At 45.2% G+C, this 23,136-nt stretch overlaps 1 protein-coding gene across 7 annotated transcripts in view; it reads right to left on the reverse strand.

Annotated features, from left to right (window-relative positions):
* MYRIP (myosin VIIA and Rab interacting protein) overlaps positions 1 to 23,136 on the reverse strand; it is a 557,931-nt gene that overhangs the window by 228,863 nt on the left and 305,932 nt on the right. For all 7 annotated transcript variants that reach the window (XM_089306531.1, XM_089306527.1, XM_008260267.5 and 4 more), the window contains one exon: positions 22,419 to 22,540. In XM_089306531.1, coding sequence (XP_089162657.1) covers positions 22,419 to 22,528 — 110 coding nt within the window. In that variant the 5' untranslated portion in view covers positions 22,529 to 22,540. The remainder of the gene's footprint in view (positions 1 to 22,418; positions 22,541 to 23,136) is intronic.

Here is a 23,136-nt window from a genome sequence, read left to right on the forward strand (position 1 = left end):
TTCACAGCAGCTAGTGCCTACATCAAGAAATCAAAAAGACAACAAATGCATGATCTAACAATGCATCTCAAAGACCTAGAAAAACAAGAACAAACCAAATTCAAAATTAGTAGCATGAAAGAAATAATTAAAATTAGAGAAGAAATAAACAAAATTGAAACCAAAAAATAAACAGAAGATCAGTGAAATGAACAGCTGGCTTTTCAAAAAATTTACAAAATTGATAAACTATTGGCCCAACTAACCAAAAAAAAGGAGAAGACCCAAATTAATAAAGGCAGACATGAAAAAGATGATGTTACAATGGATATCACAGAAATAAAAGGAATCATCATGGGGCCAGCAGTGTAAGCCTCTGCCTGTGGCTCCAGTATCCCACGGGGTGCTGGTTCATGTCCCAGCTGCTCCTCTTCTGGACCAGCTCTCTTTTAATGGTCTGGGAAAGCAGTGGAAGATGGCCCAAGTGCTTTGGCATCTGAACCCATGCGGGAGACCCAGAAGAAGCTCCTGGCTTCGGACTGGCGCAGCTCTGGCCACTGGAGCCATTTGGGGAGTGAACCAGCAGTTGGAAAACCTTTCTGTCTCTTCCTCCATCTTAATGCTATCTCTCAAATAAATAAAAAAATCTAGAAGAAATTAATACATTTCTTGACACTTACGATCTATCAAAATTGAATCATGAAGACACAGATAGCCTACACAGACCAGTAACTGAGAAAAGATTGAATCAGTAATACAGACCACCCTAACAAAGACAGACCAGGGCTAGATGACTTCATTGCTAAATTCTACCAAACTTTTAAATAAGAACAAATTTCAACTATTCTCAAACTATTCAAAATAATTAAAAGGAAGGGAATACTCCCAAACTCCTTTTCTGAGGTCAATATCAGCTTAATTCCAAATCAGGAAAAGATACAACAAAGAAAAAAAACTATAGATCAATATCCATGATAAACAAACCCCCAACAAAATACAAACTAATCAAATCAAATAACACATCAGAAAGATCATCCACCTAGACCAAGTGGGGTTTATCCCTGGTATGCAAAGATGGTTCAAGATACTCAAATCAATAAATTTGATATATCACATTAACAAATTAAAGAATAAAAACCATATGATTATCTCAATAGATGCAGAGAAAGCATTTGATAAAATAAAACATTCTTTCATGATAAAAACATGACACGAATTGGATATAGAATAAACATTTCTCAGTACAATCAAGGCAATCTATGACAAAATCCACAACCGGTATTAGTGAAGGGGAAAGTTAGAAGCATTTCCACTAAGATCCGGAACCAGACAAGGATACCTGCTTTCACCATTGCTATTCAATACAGTTTTGGAAGATTTAGCCAGACCTATTAGGCAAGAAAAAAAAAATTAAAATGATATAAATTGGAAAGGAGGAAGTCAAATTATCCCTGTTTGCAGATGACATGATCTTATATATAAAAGAACCAAAAGACTCCACTAAGGGACTACTGGACCTCATAAGAGAGTTTGATAAAGTTACAGGATATAAAATTAACACACAAAAATCAATAGCCTGAGACAGAACTTGTAAGATCAGTACCATTCACAATAGCTACAAAAAATTTAAATACTTTATGATAAATTTAACCAAGATTGTGAAATATCTCTACAATGAAAATTACAAAGCATTAAGGAAAGAAATAGAAGACACAAAAAAGGGAAAAATCTTTCAAGTTCATTGATTGCAAGAAATAGTATCATCAAAATGACCATGTTATCCAAAGCAATTTATAGACTCAATAATATTTCTTTTTTAAAAATATTTTATTTATTTGAGAGACAAAGTTACAGACAGTAAGAGGGAGAGAGAAAGAAAGGTCTTCTTCCATTGGTTCATTCCCCAAACAGCCGCAACGGCCAGAGCTGTGCCGATCTGAAGCCAGGAGCCAGGTGCTTCTTCCTGGTCTCTCATGTGAGTGCAGGGGCCCAATGACTTTGGCCATCTTCTACTGCTTTCACAGATCACAGTAGAGAGCTGGATTGGAAGAAGAGCAGCCAAGACTAAAACCTGTGCCCATATGGGATGCCGGCACTGCAGGTGGAAGATTACTGCACCATGGTGCTGGCCCCAGATTCAATATTTCAATAAAAAAAAAAAACTATGGACATTTTTCTCATATCTATAAAAATGATGCTAAAAAAAAAAGTTGGAGGCATCACAATACCAGATTTCAAGACAAATACAGAGCAGTTTTAATCAATCAGCCTGTTATTGGCAAAAAGAAAATGACAAGTAGACAAATGGAACAGGAGAGAATCCCCAGAAATCAATCCACACATCTACAACCAGCTAATCTTTGACAAAGTAAGTAAAATTGAGCCCTGTATAAAGGACTGTCTCTCCTACAAATAGTGCTAGCAAAACTGGATCTCCACAAGCAGAAGTATGAAACAAGACCTCACACCTTATACAAAAGTCAACTTAAGAAGGATCAATGATCTAAATCTATGACCTGATAGCATCAAATAACAGAGAAAAAGATCAGGGAAACTCTGTAAGACATGGGCATAGGCAGTGACTTCCTGGAAAAGACCCCAGAAGTACAGGCAGTCAAAGCAAAAGTATACAAATGGGATTACACTAAGCTAAGAAGCTTCTGCACTGCAAAATATACTTAAGAAAGTCAAGAGGAAACTGACAGAATGGGAGAAAATATTTGCAAACTATGCAACCTATAAAGGGTTAATATAAGGGATATATATATACATATATATATATATATAGAACTCAAGAAACTCAACAACAACAAAATCTAGTTAAGATTGGACGGAAGACAAGAACAGGAATTTTTCAGAAGATGAAATGCAAATGGCCAATAGACACATGAAATAATACTCAGGATCACTTGCTGTCAGGGAAATGCCAATCAAAACCACAATGAGGCTGTACCTTACCCCACTTACAACGGCTATCATCCAAAAATCAAAAAATAATAAATGCTGGTGAGGATGTGGGGAAAAAGGTACCCTGGTACACTGTTGGTTGGAATGTATACTAGTATAACCATTAAGAAAAATAATATGCAGATTCCCCAGAAATCTGAAAACAGATCTGCCATATGATCCAGGCATCCCACTCCTCAGAATTTACCCACACAAAATGAAATCAGCATATGAAAGAGTTATTTGTACTCCCATGTTTACTACATCATAATTCACAATGCCTAAGATAGGGAATCAATCCAGATGTCCATCAACAGATGACTGTACAAAGAAAATGTGGTATATACACATTGTGGAATACTACTCAGCCATAAAAAAAATGAAATCCTGGCTTTTCCAACAAAATAGGTCCAACTGGTTCCATGATACTTAGTGAAATAAGCTTGTCCCCAAAAGACAAACATCGTATGTGTTCTCTGATACGTGGCAGTTAATATAGAATACAAAAAAATCTATAGGAATGAAATGGACATCTTGTGATTTGATTTTTGTTTTTAGCTCTTGTTTATATTTCTGTGAAAGTTTGGTTTTCATCCTTTTTACTTGTTGAATATTACAGTTAGTGCTGAACGAAGCCTGTGATTATAGAGTAGACTAAAATTAAGTCATTGCAAAATTAAAGATAAAATAGAATAGAAGGGGCCGGCGCCACGGCTCACTAGGTTCTAGTCCCGGTTGGGGCACCTTTCTCTCTCTCTCTCTCTCACTGTCTAACTCTGCCTGTCAAAAAAATTTTTTAATTAAAAAATAAAATAAAAACAGAATAGAAAGAAGGATGGGCATTGAGGTTATCTTAGAATTGCACCTATGAATTACATGAAATTGACACTTTGTATCAATAAAAAATTTGAAAGTCAGCATAAAAAGAAATCCATCTACCATAAATTCACACAAACATGCTTTTTAGAAATACTGCATTTCTCCTATGATGGCACTTTTTATACTAAACCATTAAAGTAGTTTTCTATTTTACCTTCTACCTGTTCCCCTCCCTCTTGTACACCTTCTCTACCTGTACACACAGCAATCCCTGCCTGATAGTAAGGGCTGAGGGACCAGGATTCTATCTATCCTGTTCACAAGCTTTCCCCTCAAATACAGCAATGAATACCATGAGGCTGATAAATACTCATCAAAGGCAGTAACTAGTAAAAAAGTGCTATGTATCTAGGTAGGCAGCTTATTAATTCTTTAAAGATTTATTTATTTATTTGAGAGGCAGAGTTACAGACAGAGAGAGGGAGAGACAGAGATCTTCCATCCACTGGTTCACTCCCCAAATGGCTGCAATGGCCAGGGCTAGGCCAATCCAAAGCCAGGAGCCAGGAGTTCATCTGGGTCTCCCACATGAATGCAGGGGTCCAAGAACTTGGGCCATCTTCCACTCCTTTCCCAGGCCATTAGCAAGGAGCTGGATGGGAAGTAGAGCAGCCATGACTCGAACCAGTGCCCTTATGGAATGACGGCACCACAGATGGAGGCTTAACCTACTATGCCACAGTGCCAGCCCTTTATTAACATTTTAATAGTGTTTATTTCTATGGTATGAGATTACATACAATTTTAATTTTTTAAACCTCTGTGTCCTTTCCTTATTTTTTTGTATTGCCACATTCATAATCAGAAGGCCCATTTTCATTTCAAAGCAATGAATTTTAATTAATCCAATTGGGTTTATTTTCCTTCATATGCATGTTTTATTCCATTGTTCAGCTGAACATGAAGTGCAAACAATGAAAATGTGTCACCAGCCACCCAAGTAGAGGGAACCAATTGCTCACTAAAAGGAAATCATGTGCCATTAAGAAATATAATGATTAATTCTCTGTTAAGATAAGATACAGGAGCTATTAAATCCACACATCTGATAGGAAATAAAACACACCACTGAAAGAGAACAAGGTCAAGAATGTGTTCTCATTGTTGGCCAAAGAACTAGCACAACACTCAAAATTCTTCTACCATATCATGTACTTAAAAACAAAGAACTGCAGTTCGAAAGCTTCAGCCTAGTGGTTTTCCTTTGGAAAACAGAACAGTAGTACCTTTCTATAGCACTGCTTTTTCCTTCAACTATCCTTCCTTAACTTACCAAGAGCTCTTCCACGTTTCAAATGGTACCTGAGGCCACTTGACTTATTAAGTTAAACACAAGCACATGTTCATCACGGAAAATTCTCACAAATACAACAAAGTACAAAAGAAAATGATTCAGAATACAGGCATCACAAGACAACCCAGCGATCACTGATTCTTGAACAGCATGGCAGAGAGGAGTACCAATCACCAGCAGAAAACCTATCAAACCTTTGACTCCTTGCAAGAGCAGCAGGAGGTCCCTACAAAATTAGTACAGTGGCAAAGCACTCCTGCAGGCAATTGTATGCAATTATGACTTATTTTACATTTATTAATATTTCCCTCCACTGCGATGGTACCCTCTAAGTCTTTTAAAAATATTTATTTATTTATTTATTTATGTGAAAGTAAGAGTAACAGAGAGAGGAAGAGAAAGAGACCTTCCATTGCTGATTCAATGGGGACTTTTTAAAATTTCTAGGCTATGCTGTTCATTTGCAAGTGTTTTCAAATTGTTGCCAGTCTCTGAAAACAAAACTTCCTTCCATGTGGACCTAAGCAGTTCAAACTCTTGCTATTCAAGGTCCAAGTGTTTTTCACATATTTCCATGTTATAATACCATTATGTTAGAATACACCCACATAAAATGCAAACTTGAATGTTCATTTTACTGACAAGATCTACTATTATTCTAATATTATGCAAATGATACATCCCAGTTGTGTGTGTGTGTGTGTGTGAGTGGGGGAGGGCTGGGAAACAAAGTGACAGAGAAACAGCTTCTCCACTCACTGGTTCGCTCTTCAAATGCCCATGGTGGCCAGGACTGGACAGAAGCCACAAGTTGGGAACTCAGTCCAGGTCTCCTATGTAGGTAGCAGGAACTCAACTACTTTAGTCATCACCGCTGCCTCCCAGAGACCCAGGGAGTGAATCCAAGCATTCGTACATGGGACAGGGCTGTCTCAGTCGGCATCGTAACCTTAGGCGCAAGGCCTGCCCCAACCTTCCAGTTCATTAGCACCCTTACCTTACCTTTTACAAAAAGGGGAGCTAATAAGAATTAGAATAAACAGCCTTATAAATAACATACAGATCCACTAATACATAGATACTATATACACCCAGACATTATATTCTCCTTAATTCTTCTTCTGGAATGGGCCCTGTCTTATTAACACAGACTCATTTCTAAACTGAAACACCAGATGCAGTTCTTCATTTCATCATAGTACCCATAGTCATTGCATTATGGCTCCGTGATTTCTCACCCAAATTCCAGAGCTTCAAAACAGTATCAATCCTAAATTACATTCCCAAAAACATGCAACAGAGACACAAGGAAAAATTACCTTTTTAGAAATTATGAAGTTCATGTTTCTTTACAAAACTAGTAGAGGCACTTAGCAAAATTCTACACATAAAAAGAGGTCAGAAACTCACCCACTATTTTAACAACCTAAGACAATCACCACCAGCCCTCTGCTTTTGCTAAGTTACATTCATGGGCAGGTATATGTGTGTATTTTACTAGATATAATTCCAGTGGACATACAGTTGACATTTTTTTTTTAATTACTGTTTGCCTATCTTCCCATGTGGCTGCACGGTCTTCACGAGGATCCTGTCCAAGGGCTACAGCAAAGACTGATCACGACAGAATGCTGTCCACCTGGCTGTTTTTCTGCTAGGAGGCTCTCTCAGGAGCTGGCTGCTCTGTCTCCTGCTGAGTGACAGAATTGGCCTACTCCCTCAGAGGCTGGCCAGAGAAGACAAAGACAGGAACCAAACACGAGCTGATCTGGCAGCTCAATAGGAAATTCACTAATGGCATTTGAAATTTTACGTCTCAAGCCAAAGTGAGACTTGGGGGCAGCCTACGCTCTTCTGAGATCCAGAGATGATAATTCAGAATTGGCCCAACGATGGAACCAGTGGCACCTGAGGTTTTGTTGGAGTAGCTGCCATGAGGGCCCCTAGTCGCTGATTGAATTATCACTTCAGTGGACAGAAGGCTGGCCAGAGCCAGCCATGGGGGGCCACCACGAAGAATATGAAGCATCTCCCCTCTGCTTTTAAATTCAGAAAGACACAGGAATCCCGCAACAACTCCTACAGAATTTATGCAAGGTAACATGAATTGCATAAACTTCCCTAAATAGAGGTATCAATCCCACAAGGGGGGAATGCTTTGGCATCTGAGGGTCTCCTCTGGCTACTGCAAGCCAGCATGGGAGTAAATACACAAAATGAAAAGAAACAGTGAAAGTCTAATCAGGCACCAGCTATAAAACAAACACTTCCATTTCCTTCTGCTAGATGACAATCATCTAATTACAAAGAAAGAGAGTGCAACTTTCTTTAGGAAGCATAACCATAAAAACCTATGATGGTACTAAGCAAAGGTCGTTATAATCCCCAATTCATGGACGAGCACAACCAGCCAGGAGCAGGCCTCTGCAAGTTCCGCACCTGAGGTCTTTCACTTCTGTTTTCCAGGGGCTGTCAAAAGGGCTTTCGTTTGCAGTGAAGGTGAAGACATGAACCCTCGCAACACGTCAGCCAGCTGCCTCCATCATCCACACCTGACAGGAGGAAATCACACAGAACACAAAGGCAGGCACGCAAGGTCACCTGTCGGGTGCGGACTCCCTGACTACACAGCAAGGCAGCATCTCCGAGTCCCTGGGCTCTCCGATTAGCAGTGGGACAGACAGACAGTGTCTGCTAATCAAGCGTCTGCCATTAAATACCAACCCCAGGCCTCTACTGTGAGGTCTATGTAAAATGAACATCCCCGGCTGCCGCCGCGGCTCACTAAGCTAATCCTCTGTCTGCGGTGCCGGCACCCTGGGTTCCAGTCCCAGTCGGGGCGCCGGAGTCTGTCCCGGTTGCCCCTCTTCCAGGCCAGCTCTCTGCTGTGGCCCAGGAGTGCAGTGGAGGATGGCCCAAGTGCTTGGGCCCTGCACCCCATGGGAGACCAGGAGAAGCACCTGGCTCCCGGCTTCGGATCGGCGCAGCACGCCAGCCACAACGCAACGGCCATAGCGGCCACTTGGGGGGGGGGGGCGGTGAACCAACAGCAAAGGAAGACCTTTCTCTCTCTCTGTCTCTCTCACTATCCACTCTGCCTGTCAAAAAAAAAAAAAAAAAAAAGAAAAGAAAAGAAAAGAAAAAAAGAACATCCCCTGTACAAAGAAGGAGGGATCAGAAACATGGTTAACAGCGAACTCCTCCTCGTTCTCTCTCATGTGCCACATCTACCCCCAAAGCACAGCAAATGCTGGCTACTATGGGCCTTCTTCAGCAACACACACTTGTGTGATGCTTTCTCATAGCAGTCCAGGTATATCCTTCTAGACCTGGGTCTGCACCCACACAGATGGATAAACCTGGAACCAGGGAAACTGATGCAAGAGGGGGAGAAGGAAAAGGAGGGGAGAGGAGGGGGGGGAGGGGAGGGGAGAGGAGAAGGGAGGGGAGGGGAGAGGAGAAGGGAGGGGAGGGGAGAGGAGAGGAGAGGAGGGAGGGAGAGGGGAGGGGAGGGGAGAGGAGAGGATGGAGGGAGAGGGGAGGGGAGGAGAGGGGAGGGGAGGGGAAGGGAGGGGAGGGGAGAGGAGGGTAAGGGAGGAGAGGGGAGGGGAGAGGATGGGAGAGGATGGGAAGGGAGCGGAAATGTCCCTAGATGGACAAGGTAGGGAAAGCCCACACAACAAAAACCCAGGCCCCAGCAAATACAGGTGTCTGCACCTGCCACCTCCTCTCAGGGCACAGAGATGCTGCACAGGGAGGGAACCGCCGTCTGTGCTGTGACTTTACAGCAGGACCCGGGACCTTGCCAGAATCTTAGTCTGGAGCTGTAACAAAGCACCCAGCACAAGCATTCAAGTGGGCTCCAGTACTGCTGAGCAGGGCAACAGGGCAGGGTGGGGGATGGAATTCTGAAAGCAACACAAAACAGTAGCCCTCACAGCAGGGTCTGGGACCAGCTTGGGAAGTCCGGAAGTCCAGTCTCCAAGCATGTTACTGGCACGGAATACTGCAAAGTCACAGCTCGGGCCAGCTCATTCAGATGGGGAAGGGGGTCTTGTAAAATGCTGAGCCTGGAAAATGTAAAAGGCAAGCGAAGCACTGCCGCGGGGCTGCCTGGGGGTAACTATCACAGCTGCAGGGGCTGACCATACAGGAACACGCAGGGTGGGTGCCCTGAGAGCAACAAGGGAGACACGCCATTCTCACACGGATCCCAGAAGTGCTCAGAACCAAAGACCCTGCCAAGCTACTGGGCATGCCGCACATCTGAAAATCCAGGGCCAACAGGGTCAACCCAGACTCTTTCTCGCCTGAGGTCTGGAAATAAGAATCAGCCAGAGGAGGCGGCTTGAGTCTCAGGCCCACGCCATCAACAGAGGAGAAGCAGTGATGCAGAATGAGAGCGCCTGAGAGAGAGGCCAGCACTGGCAGGAAACCCATGAGGATGGGACTCTTGGGGCTGGCTCTTCTGGGGTTTTCAGACCCTCAGTCTCTGGTCTCCAGCAAAGCCATCTCCAGCGTGGGGTGTGAATCTCTCCATCTGGGACAAAGAACCCATCCTAAGTCACCCGGAGAGTCAGAGAGAGGGTCTTCATGACTTTCGTTGTGCAGTTGTCAGCAGAAGAAATGGACAGAGAGAGGTGTCTGTTGGCTTCAGAGCTGGGTGATGACCAGAAGGCAGCTGCTGGACCCCAAGGCACTGACCGGTCCGTGGGAATGCAGACGCTGTCACCGCAGCAGCACAGGGTGAGGAAGAAAAGCAAGCGCTGAGCCCCACACCGTCCACCTGTGCTCAGCTCCTCCTGCAAGAACATTCTAGCTAAACGACCGTGTGCCTGCCTCAATTACTGTGGTTCCAGAGAGCTGCTTTTCCCGGCAGAGAGGAAATTGCCCTCCCTACTCCATTTCAAGTCCTGAATTCTACGCACACATCATGCCAAAGAAATGCTTCCTGTAACAAGAGGGCTCAGTAATGAAGGGCAGGCCAGCAACTGGAGCTGCGAAGGCTTTATCAGGGCCCAGGAGCGGAACCTCTGACATTTCCAGTGGAAAAGTAAACAAGATCAGGAAGGGAGCATCACAATAGGAGCCTAGAAAAAATTGTTATTAAAAAATCCAGGGTTATAGAGGGAGTGGGAGAGAGGAGGGTCGCAGGTAGGAAGGAAGTTATAGAGGGGAAAAAGCCATTGTAATTCATAAGCTGTACTTCAGAAATTTATATTCATTAAATAAAAGTTAAAAAAAAATCCAGGGTTATAGGAAGAAGGGATTTAGCATCTCCAAACTAGTGGCTGAACATTTTTGAAGGGCCACACATTGAAAAGCAAATAAAAGCATCAATGTGAAAGTACTTTTTTTAAAATTTTTTTTTTTTTTTTTTTTTTTTTTTTTTTTTTTTTGACAGGCAGAGTGGACAGTGAGAGAGAGAGACAGAGAGAAAGGTCTTCCTTTGCCGTTGGTTCACCCTCCAATGGCTGCCGCGGCCGGCGCGCTGCGGCCGGCGCACCGCGCTGATCCGATGGCAGGAGCCAGGAGCCAGGTGCTTTTCCTGGTCTCCCATGGGGTGCAGGGCCCAAGCACCTGGGCCATCCTCCACTGCACTCCCTGGCCACAGCAGAGGGCTGGCCTGGAAGAGGGGCAACCGGGACAGAATCCGGCGCCCCGACCGGGACTAGAACCCGGTGTGCCGGCGCCGCTAGGCGGAGGATTAGCCTAGTGAGCCGCGGCGCCGGCTACATAAATGTCTCATGTTCCTTTTTTAAAAATATTTAATTATTTTTCATCTACCTCAAAGCGGGAAGAGAGAGCAGGAGAGACACCTCCATCTGCTGCTTTGCTCTCCAAATGCTCACCACAGCAAGGGCCAAGCCGAGCTCAAGACAGAAGCCCAGAACTCCACCTGGGTCTCTCACTTGGGTGGGAGGGGCCCAAGCATTTGAGCTATCACGCACTGCTTCCCAAGGCACGCATTAATGAGACGATGAACAGGAGACACAGGAGCCAGGGTTTGAATCAGGCACTCCGCGGCGCGGGATTCGGGTGCCCCAAACGGTGGCTCCACCTGCTGCATTCCAACTCCCACCCTTGGCATGAGAGTACTTTGAACAGTTCATGGAGAATGGAATTAAACGTTTGTTCGGTGACAGTAACTTTTTGACATCCTTGCCTATGAAAAATTCAATAAAAGATGTATTGTGAAAAAACTATGCATGGACTTCAAACCTTTAAACTCATCTTTTGGTTCCATTTTTCCCAAGAACTTTCTGATGCATCCTTGTAGGAGTCTCCCTTCCTGCACACACACCAGCGACCCCTCCAGGCCGTTCATGAAGGCAGACAGACCTGTGCTAACTTCAAGGTGCCAGAGATGTGACACAAATTACCAATACGAGGCCATTCTACGGCCCCATTTCAAAGGTCACGGTGCACCGCATCAACCATTAACGTCAGAGGAACAGGAAGCGGTTCCTTCAGTCTTGAGAAGTTCAAGCTCTCATTGTGAGCATGGCATGAACACAGTGCTTCCCTCTGCAATTTTAAAAGGCACTCAATGTCACGCTTGATTCTAAGGCACCTTCACACGTCGAAGGCAATATTTGATAACAAAGGCCAACACAGGATTGTTAGATTGTTATTAGCTGGATCTAACAAGGCACATATAAAAACAGACTAGCCCTCAACAAAACAGTATAACAAAGCTCATTTTTTTACTCCATACATTCCAAAGTTGCCTTAACCTGCACTCCAGACAAGCACTATGCCATCCACGGATCAAAGAGCCACACAGATCATTCAAACCTTTCCAGTAGCCATATTTAAAAACATAAAGCAGAAGGTGAAATTAATTGCAATAATTTTATTTCAAATGCACTCTTAGAAAAATTTCAATGTGTAATGAAAATTAAAAGTATTGGGATATTTTATATTCTTTTTAATATTTGTGTTTTTTTTTTAAGATTTATTTGAAAATACACACACACACAAGGAGGGAGGGAGGGAGAGACAGAGAGACAGAGATCTTGCATTTGCTAATTCACTCCCCAGATGGCCACAATGGCCTAGTCAGGAGCTTCTTCCTGGTCTCCCACTTGGGTAGCAGGGGCCCAAGCACTTTAGACATCTTCCACTGCTTTTCCAAGGCCATTAGCAAAGAGCTGGGTCGGAAGTAGAGCAGCCAGGACTTGACCCGGTGCCCATCTGGGATGCCGGCACTACAGGCAGTGGCTTTTACCTGCTACGTCACAGCACCGGCCCCTGTACTTGATCTTTGAAATCCACCATGTACTAAGGAACTTCAAAAGGTTCGTAATAAAATGCAACTAAAACAGAACTTTATTTTGGTCCAAAAGTTTTCTGAAACACAGGCACAGGGCTTTTTTTTTTTTTAAATAACATATGTTTTCCACAAACATTTTGAAAATCTTGTGTACTTTACACCTGTCTCAGTTTGGACAAGCCCTAATGCACATGGCCAATGTCTATGTTGTTGTCCTTAACTCCCCACTTGCCACATCTTGACTTAAACTCCATTCTTGCCCATCACTGCACAAATCCTGGGTTTTAGTAAGTCCAGGTAGATTTTCCAAGAGGGTCCTAGTTCTACTTGTTCTCCCCCAAGGCCACTCCGCCTGGGTTTCCATCCACTTCACTGTGAACCCTAAACAGATCATGTGACACCACTTTAGGGTGTCAGTTTCACAGTGCACGCAGACTATATCCTTCCCCCAGAGCTGCCGGGAACGAGAGGAAGTCAAACTCCTGGAATACTGCACTCCACTCCGCACTGTTGGCGAAATGCAATGACCAGCAAAGCCATCCCCTTCCCTGCCTTACCAGGGGTGATAACTTGGAATTTGGCAAATACAGCCCCTTCCCTTTCCTATCCCTATGACTTTGTCAGGGGATGAGCCAGCTTTTTATCACTATACTCAAAGACCTGAGGTACCCAGTGTTAAAGCGATCATGACCCTGGAGGTTCAAGGCCAAGATTGGGCAGCCCCATTGCTTTGGCCTCTGGTGATGGCCCTCCTGTTGAAGAGGCCCTAGGTGGCCAAGGGCATCCCATGGCAAGAGACAGGGAGAACCCGTGGCTACATGTACGTCTCCTTAGAAAGCCACTAGGGACCGGCGCCACAGCTCACTAGGCTAATCCTCCACCTTGCGGCGCCAGCACACCGGGTTCTAGTCCTGGTTGGGGCGCCAGATTCTGTCCTGGTTGCCCCTCTTCCAAGCCAGCTCTCTGCTGTGGCCAGGGAGTGCAGTGGAAGATGGCCCAAGTCCTTGGGCCCTGCACCCCATGGGAGACCAGGATAAGTACCTGGCTCCTGCCATCAGATCAGCGTGGTGCGCCGGCCATTGGAGCGTGAACCAACGGCAAAGGAAGACCTTTCTCTCTGTCTCTCTCTCTCTCACTGTCCACTCTGCCTGTCAAAAAAAAAAAAAAAAAAAAAGCCAATAGGATCCACCCCAAAAGCTCCACCCCTAAACAGTGTAACTGGATTAAGTTTTCCCCTTTTGATACCATTACTTTGTGATTCTGGGTTTAAATTTCTACATAAATTCAGAGGTCACATAATCAAGCCATCCCACCAGGGTGTGCCCTGTTGCCTATGTTTCAATCCACTAAATAGGTCTCTCCATCTTCAAGAATCAGATTGAGGGCACCAGCTTCGTGGTTACATGGGTTAAGCCACGACCTGCAGTGCCGGCATCACATATGAGTGCTGGGTCGAACCCCAGCTGCTCCATTTCCAATCGAGCTCTCTGCTAATGCACCTGGGAAAGCAATAGAAGACGGCCCAAGTGCTTGGGCCCCTGCACCCATGTGGGAGACCCAGAAGAAGCTCCTGACTCCTGGCTGTGGCCTGGTCCACCTCCGGTCATTGCAGCCATTTGGGAGTGAAGCAATGGATGAAGTATCTTTTCGTCTCTCCTCCTTTCTCTGTGGCTTTGCCTTTCAAGTAAACATTTTAAATAAAGCAAAGAATCAGCTCAGATGTACCCTTTCTTTCAGGATATATTTCCCTCTTCTTACCCTGCCTCCTCCAAATGCAAGAATTCCTGGTGGTCTGTTCAGTGCTTTTATGTCTCACCCTCTGTAGCATCCCAATTATCCAGGTGGAGCTGAGCTGTTCCTCTGGACTCTTCCTCAAGGGCTCAAGCCCTCATTAAATTTTTAAACCCTTCCCTTTGTCCCCACGCCCTCTGCCCCTTTCACATTTACCCAGGAGGCTCCTGACATTCAAAATATGATGTGAAAGCCAGTGAACGAACATCCAATAAATAGCTTTCATTTTATATATATTTGTCTTATTCATTGTCACAAAAATAGCAATAGATTAGAAAGTTCTGAAAACTCTTGTAAGGCTCTTTTAGTTTTGAGACTGACCCTTGCACCCCACTTTCCTTCTTCTTCCTGGGGTCCCCACACCTGTCTTCTACAAGTCACCAGGTTCTCTCCCAACATCTCCCAGTTCCATTTTCTACCTTCCTCCACCCTTCACAAACTGATTGGCAAACAGAGCTGTCTAAGACTTCCTATACAATGCACCTGCTTGGCACTTAGGCTTTTCAGGGTCTGTGGGGTGACTGGCTGGCTAAGCTGATTGACCACATCATTGAAGGAAACACTGCCTTGCGACATCCCCTCCAAGACAGCAGGCTCATTAACCGCTCAGGTTAATACCACAGTGCCAGTGGGGAATCCCAGGAGCTACAGGAGGCTAGTGGGCAGGTATCAGGCAGGTGCACGTGTGCACACAGTGATTTATAAACCACAGGCACACGCATTCCAACTAGGTAAAGACAACTCAATCTGACTTCCAGCCTCAGAAGAGCCTATAACCGGGGTTACTGGTCAACTCAACAGATGGATTTACACAGACTCCAACCAAAGGACAACAGTACATGCAAAGGAACATGACACTTTCTCAAAAAAGAAACTTCTTGAAAAATTCAGTTCTTACAACAAAATTTGCACTGTTTAAAATGAAAGTCAATCTTGAATGAACAAAGATCATTCAGTTTATTAAAGCACTGTGTCCTGTCTACTTCAAAACATGGTGATTAATCCTCCAAGGAGATTCTGTATGGGGGTGCTTCCCACAGCAGAAAATGGAATCCTAGGACAGGTTTGTTTTGGCACAAAAATGTTTTTAGTGGGCTGGCATCTGGCCCAGCAGTCAGGACATCGTGTGGGACACCCACAGCCCAGAACAGGACGCCTGGGTTTTAGTCCCAGCGCCTTCCTCCCTCCAGCTTCCTGGTAGTGGCACATTCTGGAAGGCAGCAGGTAATGGCTCAAGTAGTTCAGGCCCTGCCACCCAGACGGAGGCCTAAACTGAGTTCTCAGCATTGGGGAGGGAGCCAGCAGAAGTCTCCCCTCCTCTTCTCTCTTCTCTCTCTCTCTCTCACTCACTCATTCATTCATACACATATTCTGTCTCTGCCCCTGAAATATAAAATTTTATGAAATCTACACATGAGAAATTTTTTAAAAGCTCATGAAAAATGTGTATTACAAAAAAACATATAAAAACCCAAGCATGAATTTAAAAAGATTTTTGATTTCTAATTTTGAGAGCGGTTTTGCTTTTCTGCAGTGAGTCTTCTGCACGCTCAGGGGTAGAACTGCCCCGGTTGTTGTCAAGAGGGCTAGGCCAGGTGAGGGGGTGACGGTCAACACTCAGCTTTTTCTCCTCCCCAACACCAGTCAGAGGAGGAGCTGACCCTGGAGCTGCTGAGCCCAGTAAGTGACAGGAAGCAGGAAGTGCGCCTTCTCTCTCCCTCACTGCTCCTCCCCTCTCTTCCTCCCCCTGGCCCTTGCCCAGCTTGGGCCCAGCAGTCCTTCTTGGGCATAATTACACTGTTAGTTCAGCAAACCCTGACAATTAACGGTCGCTCGCAGTTACGGGAAATGAATTCAGCCAATCTAACCCTTGCTCCCTGACTGACCAATTCCATTAGCACATCAGGAATATTTGGAAGGCCTCCCAGCACGCCCTAGCTTCCGGCAGGCACTTAGTAAACGAGGAAATTGAAAAGCTGTGGCTCTCTCTTCTGTGTCTCCAAGACTCAATTTGAACACCGGAATACTGTGCCATGAAAACTCATTTTAAAACTGCTTTGTCAATACGCCTGATACCATAAAAATCATAGGGTATCCCTAGTAATTCTCACAGAGGTCGAGATCTTTCATGTGAGTGGCAGATGATGGCAGAAGCGGAACCTGGTGTCAGGAACCACAGGCGCATGGCCACCTGCGCCCCCTCTAGGCCTCTGCTTCATCTGCAAAGTCCAGGGCTGGGGCATGAGGAATACCCAGCACCCTTTTAGACCTCATGACCTAAATGAGTAACCAGGATAATCCGAGGCTGTGCTGAACCCAGTAGACTCCCTCCAAGTCCCTGCTGCTCAACACAAACTCTCCTCTACTCAGTCCGAAGGGATCTTGCGCTCTCTTTCCAGAGATGTCCTGGCTCAACCTCGGGCCTGCTGCAGCAGGCTCTAAACACCTCCCCCTGGAAGCAATACAGCCCCTCCTCTCACATCTGATTGGCCAGCCCTAGTCACATGGCTGCAGCTCGACTGTAGGGGAGGCTGGGCATCGTGCAGAGCAGGTGGATTATCTGGTGAGCACCACTTGTCTCTGCCGTGTAGACAATGGTCTATTTACTTATTTTAATAACCTCATCTCTCTGAACAGACATTGACTGAACATCATCGGGTGCTACATTGCAGCAGTAAAGGAGAAGTCCTTGGGGCAGGTGCTATGGCACAGCAGTTTAAGCTGCAACTTGGGATGCCCACCTCCCATACCGGAGTGTCTGCGATGGAGTCCCACCCCTGCCTATGCTTTCAATCCAGCTTCCTGCTAATGTGCTAGGAGGCGTCAGGTGATGGCCCGAGTACCAAGTCCCTGTTACCCATGTGGGAGACCTGCATCGAGCTCCTGGCTCCTGGCTTTGGCCTAGCCCAGCCCAGGCTGTTGTGGACATCTGAGGAGTGAACCAGCATATGGACAATCCCTTTCGCTTTCTCCTTTCTGTCACTCTGCTTTTCAAATAAGTAAAGATGAACTTTAAAGCTCTTAAAATTCAGTTTGCCAGGGGTTGGTATTTGGCACAAGGGTTAAGATATCACTTGGGATGTCTTCATTCCATATCACAGCACCTGAGTTCAAATCTTGCCTCCATTCCTGATCCAGTTCCTGCTAAAGCACACTCTGGGAGGCAGTAGGTGATGGCTCAAGTACTTGGATCCCTCCCACCCCCATGAGAGACCTAAATTTAGTTCCAAGCTACTACCTGCAGCCTGGCTAGCTCTGGCTCTTACAGGCATTTGGGGAGTGAAGCAGCAGGTAGAAGATCTCTCTCTATCTCTGTTTCACTGCCTTTCAAATGAATACAATTTAAAAGAATAAATAAATAAGAGTACCAGTTACACAGAAGGCAGACAGAGAGGAGGGAACACAGCCTTTGACAGTGAACACTAAAGCAAATGCCCCAGCACCCACACACACACAGTCCCCAAGGTACGTGGGAGTAGGGACAATGTTTAAGTCAGAGGTTCTAACCCATAACTCCTGGGGAGACATGTGAACTCAAGTAGACGCCAGGCCTCCTAAGTCTGACTCACACAGGAAGCATTCCGAGCGCAAGACAGAGGAAAACAAAGCTTAGCCACTCCCCACCCCAACTACGCTGCAACTCTCTGCTGATCTCTTTATGACCTACAAAGCTGTCTCTTGCATGTCTTCTGATGGTCAGGGTCTCTGCACCCGGTAGCTTTACTTCTGCCATGAACAATGTCATCACAAACACACTCAGCCAACTGCTGTCCATGGGTGCCTGTGGCCAGGCCCAGAGCTGTATAAAGAACACAGTGACCCCTCTAGCTCCTGCACTTCTACTGTCCCCCTGGAAACTCCAATTCTAGAAGAAATGAAGTAGCTGAGCAAGGCTTCTGATCACAGACTTCAAAGGGGCAAGATGCCTGGCTATTTTTCTCTCCATGAAGTTTTCCAAGAGTTGCGTAATTGAGAGATGCCTGTTACGCTGGCCCCGGGGACAGACCCAGAACAGAAAGAACACAGCCCACAGCATAGGTTGTCTTGGCTACAGGAGGCTCTATCAGCAGAGGCGCTATGAGCGACAGGACAGAGCTTCAGCAATGCTCACTTCCCTGCACACAGGGCAGGGTTAGCGTGCACCAGCCACCCACCCTTTCCTGGAATTGTTCTGACCTGCGACTTGGAGGGCTGGTGACCAGATGGAGGTGACCCATGACAGGAGTTCTCTCACTCAGATCTGTCTGCCTCCATAGCATGCCCCGTGTATGTGGTACACACTCAGGGAGTGCCCCTCATCTCCGCATGGTCCCCAGGATCCCACATGGCCCTGACTGGCAAGCAAGTTACTGTACCCTCTGGGTTCCAGGGGACAGGCTAAGCAAACACTCCACAGCCTCCCTTGCCTCCCAAGACTCCTTTAAAATGAGAGCAAAGAAATAAAAGCACTGACTTTGCAATCATAAAGCGAAAAGGAGATCAAAGCACCTGCAGAGTTCAATAAAATTCTGACAGAGGGAGCAGCAAATCATATTTTCAATTCTAATTATGTAGCACTTGCTTATTTGTTACAATTGACTTATGAAGGAAACAGCAGAGACTCATGTATACTTACGGAACAGCATGTGAATGTGTAAGAGTAAAGTGTAAGGAGAGATGTGAGAGCAGGAGTGGCAGAGGGAATGGCAGGACACCACACAGACGTTGCACTGCACTGTGGCGCAGTAGGTTAACCATCTGCCTGTGGGCACCGGCATTCCATGTGGCACCGGTTCGAGTCCCAGCTGCTCCTCTTCCATTCCCACTCGCTGCTAATGACCTGAGAAAGCAGTGGATGATAGCCCAAGTGCTTCGGAGACCCAGAAGATGCTCCTGGCTCCTGGCTAAGCTCTGGCCATTGAAGTCATTTAGGGAAAGAACCAGTGGATAGAAGACCTCTCTGTAACTCTACCTCTCAAATAAATAAATACAATCTTAAAAAAAAAAAAGGTTCAGTGTTTCATATCCTGAGTGCCAGGAGAGTCAAGAATGGGGTAAGATGGGGTCCACAAAACCCTTTTACTGAGAAAGACCTATGATTCTTGCAGACACACAGAAGTGGGTATGTCCACACCAGCTATGATGTGACTGTGTCCACCATGGGCTCTGATGGGGAGTGGGGAACGGGAGGAACCCAAGGAGGAATGGAGACCCCAAGGCTCTCTCCAGCCCCATGCCCTTCCGCACCCACTCGCCACGGCCCCAGCAGTTAGGCTGCTCTTTCTGCATCTGTCAAAACCTTACATCCATCCTAAATGCGTGCCTTCTGGACATAAGAATCATTTGTTGTGGATCAAAATTTAAATAGAAGAACTGAGAAGGACACACAGCAGAGCACAAGAACCTTCCTGGGTGGGGGGGATTACAATGCATCTGAGCTCTGCCTACTGGGCAGCCTTTCCTGTGAGAGTAGCAAGTTGAAATTTCCCAGGGACACCCAGCACCCCTCCTCCCTTCAGATCTAAGTCTGAAATGATGACAAAATCCCCAGGTTAACAGGCAGATCTTGTGTGGACAGTGGTTTGAATATAGTGACTGTAACAAAGAAGACACTTGGATAATTTACTGAATATCTGACAATATTAATGAATTATTTTAAGAGGGAAGGAGTGATGGGAAAATACAATTTGTAAAAGGTTTACCCCCCACTCCATTTAATGGAAAGAATTGAGAAAATAGAATCCTGGTTCTACCCCCCAATTAACTGTGTGATCCTGGGCAAGTTTTTCAATCTGTCTCTGATCTTGGGTGCTTCCATGTGAATCAGGGATCACCTTCTAAGAACTACTGTGAGGAATCAGTAACATGAATTGTACAGAATGCCCAGGGCAGTGCCAGTTCATAGCAACTGCTCTATACCTTTCAAGTTCTCAGTCAACTCTTCAATATCACTGTCTATCTGCACATTACCATGATTTGTTCTGACAATATTTAATTCACACTTGCACCACACTACCTGTTTACTACACTTTACATTAGCCCTAAAGAATAGCTCATTAATAAACACAGGATAACATCTACACCTAAGATCTATTTTCTCAAACTCAGCAGGTGAAACTAGGTAAATAAAGACCAGCTGGTAAGGAGAAAACTAATTTGGTTTCAGACTGTTAAAGTAAAACCTTCCATGACGAGTTTTACATTCATCCAAGTCAATCTGAAAGAATTCAAAAATACTTCTGTAACATTATTTCCCAGACCCGTCCAGGCACTTAAATTTAAGCAATATGCAACAGAATCTTCATCTTTTTATCCAATATTAAGATAACTGATGAGATTATTTAGCAGCATCCCTGTTGGTTCAGTATCCACTTGTGGGTAGAAGGACAACAGTAACAGGTGTCCCCAGAGGATATAGAAAAACATGTGATTACAAGACCACAAGAGATCCTGTGGCCAGGTGTCACTCCTCTTTGAACACTGATGGTTCCAAGCATTGTATTTTCCCAGCACAGGCGGATCCGTTGAGCATACATTTGTGCAGACCTGTAGTAGGGCTACGTGGTGGTGCTCATCTTGTCTACTGCACTGGTAACCATACCACCTTTGAAATTCTCCCCTCAAAACAAAACACCAAGCTGCTCTTCCATGTAGATTGGTGCCTGACTCCACAGAGAGCTAGGGGAAGTCCCTGGGATCAGAACAGGACTTGAACAAGTTCCTGGCTTACCTGTATCTAGGTTTCCAGGAGATGAAGCATGATGCACAGGTGGTCTTTGATGGTATAAAGTACACAACAAAACCAATTCTTTAAGTCACATGTGAAGTTAGACAAAGGGATTAACAGAACATCTACATTCATTCGCCTGTTGCAGATATTTAGGGACCAGCCACTATGTGCCAGGCTGGGAGTCCAGGGTTTGAGGTACAAAACTGAGTAAGACATTGTCCTTTCCCATGGTACAGTTGAAGGATGTAGGGAAAACACTCGCTACCATGAAGAAACTGGTCTCAACACAGGATAGTGACCACACACTGCAAGTAGGTCTTGGTGCTGCTTAGCAATTGTACTACATTACCCTATTGCACCTACTATCCTATTGCTTTGGTGACCTTTTCCATTACAAAATTGTTTGGATCAGCATGAACTACCTCCAACCTGAAGCCTAGATGCATATGAATAAATGCCAACTTGACATCCCGTCTGAGTGTCTAACAACCCTATCAGGTTCAAGACAGCAAAGCCAGAACCCTCATCTTCCCCTCATTACCAGCTACCTTGCTCCTCTGTCTTCTCCCAGTGAATGCCAACTTCATTCTCAAGTTGCCCAACCTAAGAGCCTCGGGTCCTCCCCGACTGCTTCTGTTTTATATTCCAAGAACCAAATATGGAAATGCAGAATTATGCAAAGCTCTAAGTCACACCTATACCCACTCAGTGTCAAACTGGTAAATCTGGGGTGTGTGCTCAGTACAGTGGTTAAGATGTCACTGAAGATGCCTGCATCCCATATTGCAGTGTCTGCGTCTAAGTCCTGGCTCCACTTCCCATCCAGATTCTTGCTATTGTGCAAGCTAGGAGACAGCAGGTGAGGGCTCAGGTGGCAGGGATCCCACTACCTGAGCACTCACCTGTGGCCTCCCAGGCTGTGAATAGCAGGAGGCTGGAATAGCGAGTACAGCTATGACTCAAACCCAAACGCTCCACCATGGGATGCCGAGTCTCAACTGCTATGCCAAATGCCCCCCTCATTTCTTCTCCAGTAAAATGAGGAAGGAAGTGTTAGGTCAGGTGATCACAGCCCAAACCAATCCCAGGTTCCTCGTACCAATCTTCAGAGCTCCTTCTCTCTACCATAGCAGATGAGAGTTCTAACAGGAGACCATGTCTGGGCCTCATTCTCAGAAAAATACTGTGCACATAATGCCTTTGTTATTCTTCACCAAAGTAACAAAATGGCCACAAGAAGCAAACTGCCCAGTAAGAGCAGACCAGGAGCAAGCTCAAATCAGTCATCTTCACCACCAACTCCACCCACTCCACAGCTCTTAACTTACATGAGAGCGCCAACAAAATCCTGACCAGGAGTGTCAAGTCATCACTCTGAACCGACATCACGATGCCCAGCTTTGAAGCTCGCAAAGGGCAGGACATTCCCGTACATTCAAGTGTGTGTTTAGGTGACACGAAGACTTCTACACTCAGGGCCAGCAGCAGACGACATTTTCAGGAGCCCGTTTTGCTGTTCCCTGCTGGGCAACAGAGGCACTCACCTGAGTCGTTCTTCCTCTTTCTTGCGAAGATTGAAGTCTCTCTGAACCACCTGGAGAACATGTTCAGTTTCATCGTCAGTCAAACCGGACAGATCCAGCTTCCGCCCCATGGTTCATAAGACCTGGGAGACAGAAGGAGAGACCTCAGATTGAAGATCAGATACAAGCTCTAGAAGGACAAAAATCAACCCACTGTAATTAAAACAGAATTAAAAACAATGTTGATATATGACAGTATCTCTCTGTACCCATACTCAGCAAACATTTACAGATGCATTTAGCAAGGCTGCAGGGGAAAAGAAAAATGAGCATCTGCCAGTTTCATCATCCCGACTCTCAAAATAAGAGCAAAGTTATTCTTTTCACCAAAATGAACCAAACAGAAGACTTTGTTTAGATTTCCATAAAACATCAAAACGCAATATTCAAAATTTCTCAATTTCTAGAGTTTGACGTTTTAAATTCTAAACATTATATGCAAGAAAAAAATTACAATTTTTAAAAAGTTTTTTTTTTATGTTTTATTTATTTGAAAGACAGAGTTACAGAGAGAAGTAGAGATAGAGAGAGAGGTCCTCCATCCGCTGGTTCATCCCCCAGATGGCCACAACAGCTGGAGCTGCACTGATCAGAAGCCAGGAGCCAGGAGCTTCTTCCAGGTCTCTCGCCTGGGTGCAGGGGCCCAAGGACTTGGGCCATCTTCTACTGCTTTCCCAGG

The sequence above is a fragment of the Oryctolagus cuniculus genome, chromosome 10 (assembly GCF_051225735.1).
Source record: "Oryctolagus cuniculus isolate XC-2025 breed Fujian yellow rabbit chromosome 10, ASM5122573v1, whole genome shotgun sequence".
Taxonomy (NCBI): domain Eukaryota; kingdom Metazoa; phylum Chordata; class Mammalia; order Lagomorpha; family Leporidae; genus Oryctolagus; species Oryctolagus cuniculus.